The sequence below is a fragment of the Aegilops tauschii genome, chromosome 5 (assembly GCF_002575655.3).
Source record: "Aegilops tauschii subsp. strangulata cultivar AL8/78 chromosome 5, Aet v6.0, whole genome shotgun sequence".
NCBI lineage: Eukaryota > Viridiplantae > Streptophyta > Magnoliopsida > Poales > Poaceae > Aegilops > Aegilops tauschii.
Genome location: NC_053039.3, coordinates 39,084,338 through 39,097,315, shown reverse-complemented (window position 1 = coordinate 39,097,315; position 12,978 = coordinate 39,084,338). Strand labels below are relative to the sequence as shown.

The following is a 12,978-nucleotide window of genomic DNA, read 5'->3' as shown; positions in this document are numbered from 1 at the left end:
AGGAGAAGAGGGGGAAAGAAGTGGAGGAGAAGAAGGAAAGGGGGGCGGCGCCCCCTCTCCTTGTCCTATTCGGACTAGGGGGAGGGGCGCGCGGCCCTTGCCCTGGCCGCCTCTCCTCTTCTCCACTAAGGCCCACTATGGCCCATTAACCCCCGGGGGGTTCCGGTAACCCCTCCGGTACTCCGGTAAAATCCCGATTTCACCCGGAACACTTCTGATATCCAAATATAGGCTTCCACTATATCAATCTTCATGTCTCGACCATTTCAAGACTCCTCGTCATGTCCGTGATCACATCCGGGACTCCGAACAACCTTCGGTACATCAAAACATATAAACTCATAATATAACTGTCATCGAAACGTTAAGCGTGCGGACCCTACGGATTCGAGAACTATGTAGACATGACCGAGACACGTCTCCGGTCAATAACCAATAGCGGAACCTGGATGCTCATATTGGCTCCCACATATTCTACGAAGATCTTTATCGGTCAGACCGCATAACAACATACGTTGTTCGCTTTATCATCGGTATGTTACTTGCCCGAGATTCGATCGTCGGTATCTCAATACCTAGTTCAATCTCGTTACCGGCAAGTCTCTTTACTCGTTCCATAATACATCATCCCGCAACTAACTCATTAGTCGCAGTGCTTGCAAGGCTTAAGTGATGTGCATTACCGAGTGGGCCCAGAGATACCTCTCCGACAATCGGAGTGACAAATCCTAATCTCGGAATACGCCAACCCAACAAGTACCTTCGGAGACACCTGTAGAGCACCTTTATAATCACCCAGTTATGTTGTGACGTTTGGTAGCACACAAAGTGTTCCTCCGGTAAACGGGAGTTGCATAATCTCATAGTCATAGGAACATGTATAAGTCATGAAGAAAGCAATAGCAACATACTAAACGATCAAGTGCTAAGCTAACGGAATGGGTCAAGTCAATCACATCATTCTCCTAATGATGTGATCCCGTTAATCAAATGACAACTCTTTGTCTATGGCTAGGAAACATAATCATCTTTGATCAACGAGCTAGTCAAGTAGAGGCATACTAGTGACACTCTGTTTGTCTATGTATTCACACATGTATTATGTTTTCGGTTAATACAATTCTAGCATGAATAATAAACATTTATCATGATATAAGGAAATAAATAATAACTTTATTATTGCATCTAGGGTATATTTCCTTCACATAGGACATGAATTTTTCCGACCATGCACTGCATCTCTTCCCAAATCTGTCCATGATGGGCTGAAACTTGCCATCCTTCATTCTCCCCTCCGGTGTGGGCAACCCAAGGTATTTACTCTCAAAAGAATCAGATTGTACCCCTAGGATTTTCTTGATTCCTTCTCTTGATTCTGCTGGGAATACCTCACTGAAAAGAAGAGAACACTTGCTCTCGCTGAGAAGCTGGCCCGTGCTTCTTTGGAACGTGTCCAGAACTCTCTTAATTGTCGTAGCCTGCTCCAAAGTGGCCTTGAAGAAGATTAAGCAATCATCAGCAAACAAGAGGTTGGAGATACCTGGGGCGTTTCTAGCGATCTTCAGGGGAGTCAACCTGTTTTCCGCCATCTCCTTCTTCAGCAGATGCACTAGGCCATCAGCAACAAACAGAAATAGATATGGGCTTAGGGGACCTCCTTGGCGAAGCCCTCTAGAGGGGCTAAATGGTTCCAATAATTCTCCGTTGCATTTCACCGAGTATCTCACTGACCTAACACACTGCATAACCCAGTTGGTCCATCTCTTGCAAAATCCAAGTTTCATGAGCATTTCTTCCATGAAGACCCAGTCGACCCTGTCATAGGCTTTGGCCAGATCGAGCTTGTAGGCACAGTAGTTGTCTCTCCCATTCCTGCTATGCTGAATCTTGTGGAAGCATTCAAAAGCGATAATGGCGTTGTCCATAATCATCCTGCCTGGGATAAAGGCACTTTGGCTCTGTGATATAATTCCATCCAGCAGGGGTCGAAGCCGATTGACCAGGCATTTCGACACCACCTTATATATAACGTTGCAGAGGCTAATGGGTCTATAGTCCTTTACTGTTTGGGGATCATTTCCTTTTGGCATAAGGACAATCACCGTTTCATTTACTCCTGTGGGCATTGCCCCTGAGTCAAAAAATTCCATTACTCCCTTCACCACATCTTCCTTGAGCTCACCCCAATTTCTCTAATAAAAACGGGCTGGAAACCCGTCTGGCCCCGGCGCTTTGAGGGGACCGATTTGGAACAAGGCGTCGCTGATCTCCTTGGCATTGTACGGTTTTGTGAGTGACTCATTCATCTCCATATTCACTCGTTCAGTCACAAGGCCTAGGATTCCACTTGGGTCAACACCCTGTTCTTTTGCATACAGACTATTAAAGTAGGCGCTCGTCATATCATGTATGCCTTTGGAATCCTCAACACAGTCTCCATTGTTGTCTTTCAGTCTCGAGATGGTGTTCTTCTTCTTCCTCCAGGTAGCCTTCTGCTGAAACCACTTCGTGTTTCGGTCCCCTTCTCTTAGGTAAGTTGCCCGTGAACGCTGCCACCACATAAGTTCCTCCCTAAGCAACATTTCATCAAGCTCCTTGCTGAGTTTAGCAACCTCTTTCTCCTGTCCAGGCGCCTCGGAGAGCTCCACAAAGTACTTAGTTTTCTCCTGATCTCCGCTGTCCTCTTAATAACCGAGCCGAAATCACATTCCGCCCAATCTCTCAACTCTTTCTGCATAGCCTTTAGTTTCTCATTCACCTTCTGAAGGTTTCGGGCCGGGCCTTCCTTTCTCCAAGTGTTCGTGATAGTGCCTTGGAGTGAGTCCTGTCGTTCCCACATATGTTCATACCTGAATATGTTTGTCTTTCTTGCATCAATCGGTCTCCATTCTCTTCTACTTCCCAGCCGCAACAGGATAGGAAGGTGATATGATCGTGATGAACAGATATGTTCCACCCTAGCCTCTTTGTAGTGGTCCATCCATGCAGGTGAAGCGACCCCTCTGTCCAAACGAGCTCGTACATTCTTCAAACCTTCTTGTTTGTTGTTATATGTCCACACCGGCCCCTTGAAACCCACATCAAAAAGATTGCAGTCTGAAAGCACACTCCTAAAATTTTCCATGTGTTTCTCTGATCTTTTCGACGCTGAGATATGCTCTGATTGCCACATAGTCTCATTGAAATCACCGATCATAAGCCATGGCAGGTTCGAGGTATCTTTTATCCTTCGTAACAGAGTCCACATGTGGTGGCGTTCATGCGCCTTGGGCTCACCATAGACAAAAGTAGCCCACCATTGGAGGCCGTGAGGGTTCATACGGACTAACACATCGATGTATCTCGCCCCCGCGGCAATCTTCTTTATTTCAATATTCTCATCGTAAAAGAGCGCAATGCCGACACCTTTACCAGTGCCGGGTTGCGTGATACAGTGACGAAGGCCTAGCCTCCACTTCAGATTGCTGACATATTTATTCTTTTGCCGGGTTTCAGAGAGGAAGACGAGCTTGGGCTTGTACGTGTGCATGAGACACACGAGTTCCTGAACTGTTCGAGGTTGCCCGAGGCCTCGACAGTTCCAACTTAGGATCGTCATGGCTCCTGGCGGGCGTCATCCTCGACACCCACCAGTTTACGGGGAGCCCCTATGCCGGTTGCTTCCTGTCCACCATCCTCGCCCACAACTTCCTTACCATCCATCTGGCCTGCGCTCTTGATTTTCTTCTTCTGATCCTGCTCAGCGTCTTCTTTATTTTCTTCCACGGCTGTGTCTGCCTCCAGGTCCCTTTCGCCTCTCTTTCCTAGGATTGTGATCACCTGTGTTATCTTCTGTGCACTCCTCCTGCTGCCGTGGTGTTTCTTTGCTGTATTGGTGGACTTATTCAGAGTTGGTTCTACTTCAGTACCACCCCTAGACAGTCCGTCTGTCTCCTTCTTGTCCGCAGCCAGTGGTGGTGTAGAGGCATCACCAGCAGCTTTGTCAAACTGGTCACCCGCCTTGGGAGCGAGGGGAAAGGCCTGAAGCCCCTCTTCCATTGATGCCTTCTGCTGCAGTTCAGGCGGCCGCATTTTGCACAAGGAGACATTGTTTTGTTTGATCTTTGCGCCAACGAGAAGGAAGAGAAGTCCCTGGACGTGCATGCATTAAAGGAGAGTAATTACATGCAAGGTGAAGAGCTAAATCAAGACGTGACATCTGCATGGAACATTGATCAAGCAAGGTTTGGCAAGGAAACAGAAACACTCTCCAAATTTTGGAAAGCTAATGGAGCCTACGTACATACATGGGAGTATGGGATGTGTGATCTATTTGACTCAGCCAATAAAATCAAAGAAAGGAATTTGTTTTTATTCTTGCCACTTCCACGTAAAAAGAAGGTCCCTCAATCTGGCAAGACTTGGAGGTTGCTAGTACGTGATTTGCTTTCATTAAAGGATACGTGCTGGGGTCCACCTCAGATTATCATATATGCCGAGATGTAAAAGGCAGTTTAATTAAGAGTTTGACTTGTTTACGTGCACTAGTTTTATTGTTTGTCGGTCAAGTTAAAAGGGTCGGCTATACTAGTATAAATAGCCATAGTACGGTCAATGTAAAGGCAGGTTATAATTTTATATGAAATAGAGATGTATTTTCGAGGGTAGACACCCGTATCAAGTTTTTTAGGTAACTTTAGAAAACCTCTTTGTTGCGATTTCTGCGAGGAAATTGTTTTGCGCGTGAGGTATCGTCTTCTAGATTGTTTCTCTCGTGCTGAGCCGCAAGATTCAAACCCTCTACTTCGTGTACATCGCGCGCGCGGGCGAGAGACTACTGCTGCTGAAGGTGGAGTGTCGTGAAAGGTCGGCCCGCAACAACAGATCGGATCTCGCCACGAGGTTCGGTCCTTATCAGCGGGCCGGCACCGGAGAAGGGCGAGAGAGGCGTGGACAGGGTGGGGGAGGCGCGACAGGGGCGGGCATGGCTAGGGCAGAGCGCGGCAGCGGCGGGCGTGGCCGGGGCGGGGGCGGCCGGGACGGGGCGCGGCCGGGCCAGGGCGTGCATGCCCGGGGCTGGACGGTCGGGGGTGGGTGGCGGGCATGGCCGAGGCGCGGCGCTGCCAGTGGGAGCGTGCCTTTAAACGTGTTTTCAAGGGCTGTCTTTTAAGGGGTCTGCTAGAGATACAGATTGAGGACTCAATAAAGGACTTAACAATGGTTGAGGACTTAACAAAAGGCATGGACCAAGAAATAGCGACCATAGTGAAGACAGTGACAGAGAACGTCATGTTGGCTGAGGTCTGAGGTATTGTAATAGCGGATCGAGCGCGGCGATGAGGACTTTGCTTGGTGATTCATGACTCGTGGCAGTGGCATCGGCAAGTGGGGGCGACAACACAAGCGGAGTACAGAGTCTTAACTTTCAGGGTGAAAGCCCAAGGTCTGGCCTTAATTGGTTGTGCCTGGCAGTGACCTTGTTGAAGGCATTATTTTGAGAGCGCGGATCTTCTCCAGGGTGAAAACTTAAAATCTAGGTTCGGGCGATGACGGTGCTTCTACACTGGCCTTTTTGGAGGCGTCGCTTTTGGAGAAATAGGACTTCGGGTGTTGTCTAGGTGGTGGTTCGTGCTGCAACTAGAGGGATTGATCACTGTTGCGGGATCTTTTTTCTTTTTCTTCTTCTTCTTATTGTTTTTGGCTGTGTGCATCCGTGATCTCTTTATGATATTGCATTGTTGCAGAGGTCGGGTGTAATTGGTATCTCCGCGATATTAATATATTTCCTTTGTCGAAAAATGTGTTGCCCGCACATAGAGTAAAGATTCACCTTATTTGATTTAGTATAATCAGGGAGCATTCGTCTAAAAATATACATATTCACATTCTACACAGAAAAACATAACGCACACACACAATTTCCGATTTAAAAGTAAATTCATGTACACGATACGTCCAACAGTATACTTGTATACACATTCTTTTTGTATTTTAAATGACGTATGTTTCTATTATGTAGTCTGTACTGCCGCTGTGAGTAGCTTGCTTCTCCCGTGACCGAGCTCCAATCGGACGGCCGGATCGCCCAGGCCAGCAGATCCAACGGCTGCCCTCCCCCGCCTCCGGCCTGCACATACATAAGCTCAGCGCCGCCACCTCCCTCGCCTACCGGCGCGCGAAATCTAGATAGCTAGCAACGCCGCGGCCTCCTCCAGTACTCCTCTCCTTCAACCAGCAAAAGCCATGGCGACCGAGCCGGCGTACGCGCCGCCGACCAAGTCCGGCAAGGTGGGCTTCGAGGGCCCGCAGGAGGTGCTGCACAGGGTCCGCATTACCCTCTCGTCCAATAACGTCAAGAACCTCGAGAAGGGTATGAACGTACGAAGGCTTACTTCCTTCCTTCTTCTCTTCTTGTTGGTCTGATTGTTCCTTGTGCTGGCAACAAACAGTGTGCTCCGATCTGGTGAAGCGCGCCAAGGAGCAGCCGCTCAGGGTCAGGGGGCCCGTCAGGATGCCCACCAAGGTGCTCAACATCACCACCAGGAAGTCCCCCTGTGGAGAAGGTGATTACTCTTTTGATCTTTCCCCTCTGGTCTCTGTTGTGTCCCATTTGCTTATTTGCTTTGTGTTGTATATATGCTCTACTTGGCATGCTCACGATAATACCTCGCTGATGTGGGTCAGGAAGTGTCTATGAATTGTTGTTGTCTGTTTAGACGATAGGACTGAATTGCACTCTTGGTGATGATAGCGTGCTGAGCAGATGAGGCAAAACATTTAAACCACTGAGATGCTTTTGGGTCTTCGATGTCTCTAAATTGCACTCATGCCGTCACAGTATTGTTGTCAAGGTTTTGGTTACTGGTAGAAATTTTGAGATTTCCCATGGTTACCGCGTATTTCCGTGCCCCTCGGTAAATCCCCATGCCGAGCAAAAAATACCAATTTTTTGGATTTTTTGAATTTAAATGTTCGATTTATAGTAAAGTACATGGAGGATCTGATTAATGCCATGAGAGTTGGTTGTGACGTGTTGGTAGCAACCTAGTTCCTATTTTGGAAGGTCTCAGGTTCAATTGTCCGTTCATTCATCTATTCGAATTCAATATTCAACTATAAATTTCGATCGAAATATTCTCGGTATTTCTCGGTATTCATCTAGTATAAAGAGCCATTGAGGTGTTCAACCTCTGGATGCATATTTATAATTAAACCACGCGTGTATTACCATATAATTGTCACCCTGTGAATAATAAGACTACTTGTTAGTCCTGAGCAAATGATGATTCCACATGATGTTTCTGATACATTTGATGTTTCGAAATCGAGATTTAATCCCTTGCACAATCTGTGTATAGGTTATTGTTGTTATTCCTATGTTAATTAATGCCAGCTTTTCTTGGTACAAAACAAGGTACCAACACCTGGGATCGGTTTCAGATGCGGGTGCACAAGAGGGTGATCGACATCATCAGCTCCCCGGACATCATCAAGCAGATCACCTCCATCCCTCGAGCCCAGCGTCGAGGTCGAGGTGACCATCAGCCAGTAGTCATCCCTCATGCTACCCTACCACAACAACACCATCTTTAATCTAGGACTAAAGGAAATTTTATGATTTTTTTTTTAAAAAAAATTGCGAATTTTTTTTTGATTTTCAAATTTCTGAATTATTTTAACCTCTAATCTCTAATCACCACCCCTCATCGCTGCTCAATTTATCCTCTAATCTCTAATCACCCCTCTAATCTCTAATCACCCCTCTAGTCCTGAGCAAATGATGATTCCACATGATGTTTCTGATACATTTGATGTTTCGAAATCGAGATTTAATCCCTTGCACAATCTGTGTATAGGTTATTGTTGTTATTCCTATGTTAATTAATGCCAGCTTTTCTTGGTACAAAACAAGGTACCAACACCTGGGATCGGTTTCAGATGCGGGTGCACAAGAGGGTGATCGACATCATCAGCTCCCCGGACATCATCAAGCAGATCACCTCCATCCCTCGAGCCCAGCGTCGAGGTCGAGGTGACCATCAGCCAGTAGTCATCCCTCATGCTACCCTACCACAACAACACCATCTTTAATCTAGGACTAAAGGAAATTTTATGATTTTTTTTTTAAAAAAAATTGCGAATTTTTTTTTGATTTTCAAATTTCTGAATTATTTTAACCTCTAATCTCTAATCACCACCCCTCATCGCTGCTCAATTTATCCTCTAATCTCTAATCACCCCTCTAATCTCTAATCACCCCTCTAGTCCTGAGCAAATGATGATTCCACATGATGTTTCTGATACATTTGATGTTTCGAAATCGAGATTTAATCCCTTGCACAATCTGTGTATAGGTTATTGTTGTTATTCCTATGTTAATTAATGCCAGCTTTTCTTGGTACAAAACAAGGTACCAACACCTGGGATCGGTTTCAGATGCGGGTGCACAAGAGGGTGATCGACATCATCAGCTCCCCGGACATCATCAAGCAGATCACCTCCATCCCTCGAGCCCAGCGTCGAGGTCGAGGTGACCATCAGCCAGTAGTCATCCCTCATGCTACCCTACCACAACAACACCATCTTTAATCTAGGACTAAAGGAAATTTTATGATTTTTTTTAAAAAAAAAATTGCGAATTTTTTTTTGATTTTCAAATTTCTGAATTATTTTAACCTCTAATCTCTAATCACCACCCCTCATCGCTGCTCAATTTATCCTCTAATCTCTAATCACCCCTCATCATTCCAAATCATCTAACTTCCCGGACGGTCACCCATCCTCTCACTACTCCACATCATTCCAAATCATCTAACTTCCCGGACGGTCACCCATCCTCTCACTACTCCAGCCTGAGCACGCTTAACTTCCGGGTTCTATTCTCCCTCGTTTCCAAGCCTGCACTTGTTGTTTTCCTAACAATAGTAAGATGTCAATCCTATTAACCCTCAGGAATTTAGCTTGAGCATGAAGTGACACATTTCACTGTTTGAGTTTGAAACTATTGTTTTAAAAAACAATAATTATTTAGTACTAATATTTCTGGAATAATTAGTTTGACCACTGTTTGACCAGATTTGACCAAAATTCAAAAAAACTGAAATAATTATTTGGTAACAGTAATATTCTAGAATAATTAGTTTGACCATTATTTGACCACAGTTTGACCACAGTTTGAAATTTTTTGAATTTTTTTGCCTCTCCAGATCTTAAAAGCCCCGCAACTTTTTTTCTGTTAGGTTTTTGAGGATTTTGAAAATGTTTAACGGGGTTCCCCCTGTTCGTGCCATGAACCGGTACTAATGCCTCAAAGCCCATTAGTACCGGTTGGTGGCACCAACCGGGACTAAAGGTTAGACCTTTAGTCCTTTAGTCCCGGTTGGTGCCACCAACCGGTACTAATGGGCATCGCACCCTTTAGTCCCGGTTCGTGGCACCAACCGGGACTAAAGGGCCCAGGTGAACCGGGACTAATGCCTTAGCCGCACGAACCGGGACCAATGCTCACATTAGTCCCGGTTCGTGACTGAACCGGGACTAATGTGAATATTGCCCTGTGACGAAAGCCCTGTTTTGTACTAGTGAGAGAGAGTGTGTGTGTGCGCGCGCGTGCGCGTGTGCTGTGGATTGGATGTTTATACATGGCTCGCTGTTGATGTGTTTTAGATTTGGTTGCATTTCCGTAGAGAGCGCGTCGTTATTTTAGCATCTCCACAATTTGGTACCGTTCTTGTTTGGATGTCAGTTTTGAAATTTTCCATTTTTCATTTTAGGATATCTAGGACTTGCCTTTGCTACATGTTTGTGGATGCATACATAGCATCATTTCAATGTTGTTGTTCTAAAATAGGGAGAAAATAACAAGAGCTAGCTATTCAATTAACATCCAAAGAAAAACACTACCAAATGCTGGAGGGGACACCAACCACCATTAAGCATATCACCATGTACTCTTACATAAGCCTGCCAATTCATGGGCCAGTGCATTACTTCCTCTTATAATGGCCTTCACGCCTTCCATAGGTCATTTTCATGAGCACTGATTTGTTATGCATGCCCGGCTGAAGCATCTCACATACAATTTCAGCTTTAAAAGTAACTTCATGTACACGCATGCGATGTAATCTTTTGTTGCCAAACCAACGTGGCAGCAGGATTTTTTCCATTGGCACCGAGCAAGGCAAAGGGAGTAAGGGACCACAGAAACGCAGAGCATCGACTATTAATTCACAAAGTATATATTCCCATTTTCTCTGTTTTGAGAAATTTACATTCAGAAACATCGAACAGTGTCGCTTCCACAACCACCGAAGCTCTCCAGTTTCCTGAGATACTAAAGCATGGCACAATAAATTCTCTCTGATATAATCTCAAGGCAAATCCTCAGGGATAAAATCCAAACCATCTAACCGATGTGCATTGCATTAGTCAAGACAAGAGAAGGAAACGTATCCTGACATATTCAGACATGTTAAAAACACAATATCCCAGATGAGGGTTGTCTTGACAGTTCCACTGTCCTGGGTAAAACAAACTAAATATCACCACAATGATTTAACCAAACATTCAACAGTATGGAAATCCCGAAACAGTCCAAGCTTAGCAAGCATGTGAGCCTCCATGAGCCGTGCTGATAATTGATGTTCACACTGGAAAATAAATTGACAGAAATTTAGAATAGGATTTTCAGCAGGCATGATATTGCAACTGCAGCCACGGGTGTTCACTGGTTGTTGTCACAACAATAATGCTGAAATATCGTCTTCACCCAAAATGAAAAGCTATAAATGACTATGAAAATACGATGCTAGCAATAACTTGCATTGTCAGACGGAGAAACATCTATTGGGAACATCACATTGGAAGGATGCCTTTCAAAATTCCAGTAACTAAATGAGATGCTTTGAAAGGTGAAACGTGTATTCAATGCATTGTTTCAGAACACAAGTAATCTGGCACATGGTTTAGATCAAGAAGATGCCCATGTAATCATCCAAGCTTCAAACAAGCTCATAGATATGTGTCCAGAGCTAACTAAGTGTTAAGCTGTAGTTTTGTAGTACTCGCTTCGTCCCAAAATAAGTGTCTCAATTTTAACTTTATACTCTAAAGTTGTACTAGAGACGAGTATTTGTCTTCAGTTAAGTGTGCAATTCAGTTCCCAAGTATCAGAGGCTATGCAAGCTGAATAAGATGTTGTTATTCAGAATGATACTTGGGAGCTTGTTCCTGGCCCAGCCAATTCTAATGTAGTCTTTGGAAACTGGGTTTCAAGACATAAACATCATGCTGATGGTTCCCTTTCCAGATACAAAGCTTACTTGGTTTGCAGAGGCTACTCCCAGCAACCAGGTAATTCTTGTTGTCCTGTCCATAGCTGTATCCTCTTCCTGGACCATTAATAAGTGAAACGTTAAAAATGCATGTCTTCATGGGTCACTGCAACAGAAAGTTTATTTTCAGCAACCACAGGCTTTTGAGGACTCCGCAAATCCCAAACATATCTGCTTGCTTCGGAAAACACTCTACGGGTTCAAACAGGAACCACGTGCTTGGTTCACACGTTTTGCTACATTTATTCAGTCCATCTTCATTTCTTCCAAGTCTGACACCCATTTGTTCATTCCAAATCTGTAACTGATACTGCTTATCTTCCCCATTGCTTCCAAGTCTGACACCTCTTTGTTCATTTGAAAATCTACAACTGATACTGCGTATCTTCCTTGTTGCTTCCAAGTCTGACACCTCTTTGTTCATTTTCAGATCTGCAACTGACACTGCTTATCTTCTACTACTATACGTTGACGATATAATTCTCCCTGCCTCCAGTAATGCTTATGTTCACCACATCATTTCTTCTCTTCAATCCGAGTTCTCAATATCTGATCTTGGCTCTCTTCACCATTTCCTGGGAATTTCTGTCAGCCATGCTTCTACTGGTCTTTTTCTTTCTCAGCGTCAGTACATCACTGATCTTATTGACAAAGCATGTATGACCGGCTGTAACATTGCTCGCGCTCCTGCCAACACTGGCCCGAAATTATCTGCTTCTGGTCCACCTGTTTCTGACCTCACACTCTATTGCAGCCTAGCTGGAGCTTTGCAGTATGTCATCATTACAAGGCCAAGCATCTCCTATTCTCTCCAACAAGCATGTATGTTCATGCATGATCCCCTGAGCCTCATTTCAATCATCTCAAACGCATCATTCGCTATCTTAAGGGCACCCTTGAACACAGTCTTTACATCAACACTTCATCTCCTACTTCCTAGACAGCATACTCGGATGCCGACTGGGCTGGTTGCCCAGATACTCATCGTTCAACCACTGGATACTGTGCTTATCTGGGTAATAATTTCGTCTCCTGGTCATCAAAACGGCAGGTCACTATTTCATGTTCTTCACCTGAGGACGAGTACCGATCTGTTGCACATGAATGGATGAAACAGTATGGTTAAGACAGCTTTTGGTAGAATTGCATCGTCCGGTAGAAAAGGCCAACATTGTCTACTGTGATAATATTTCTGCAATCTATCTCTTTGCTAACCATGTGCAGCATCGGAGAACAAAACACATTGAGATTGATATACATCTTGTCGGGGAGAAAGTTGCTCTTGGCGAAGTGAGAGTACTACATGTACCAAAAGGTTCAAAATGTGCAGACATTTTAAAAGGGCTTGCCTACAGCCATCTTCACTGATTTTCGCTCCAGTCTCAGCGCCTTGGCGCCGTCTCTGACACTGCAGGGGGGATGTTAAGCTACAGTGTATTTGTCTTCAGTCAAGTGTACAATTCAGTTTAGCTGTCACTCTGTTTTCAGTAGACGTGCTTGGACGAAGTCTTGAGTTGGTTGCATCCACTCTCCACGGCCTGCACACGTTCAGCACATGTATAAATACCTTGTAATCACGACTCCTGATTACTGATTAGTGCAGGAGTTAAGCTTTCTATCAGTAAGGTATGAAGTAGCAGGCTATATTAACATACTTGTTCATTGT

The 12,978-nt window shown here is 44.9% G+C and overlaps 1 protein-coding gene and 1 pseudogene across 1 annotated transcript; one reads left to right on the top strand and one right to left on the bottom strand.

The window, feature by feature from the left end:
- Window positions 1–2,192: 2,192 nt before the first annotated feature.
- Window positions 2,193–3,598, bottom strand: LOC141022525 (uncharacterized). Its single transcript, XM_073498784.1, has 2 exons — window positions 3,034–3,598; window positions 2,193–2,683 (listed from the first exon to the last, which is right to left on the bottom strand). Exons 1-2 carry the CDS (start codon window positions 3,596–3,598, stop codon window positions 2,193–2,195), a joined length of 1,056 nt encoding a protein of 351 aa, XP_073354885.1.
- A 2,624-nt stretch (window positions 3,599–6,222) lies between these two features.
- LOC109778053 (small ribosomal subunit protein uS10-like) lies at window positions 6,223–7,531 on the top strand (annotated as a pseudogene).
- The last annotated feature ends 5,447 nt before the right edge of the window (window positions 7,532–12,978 follow it).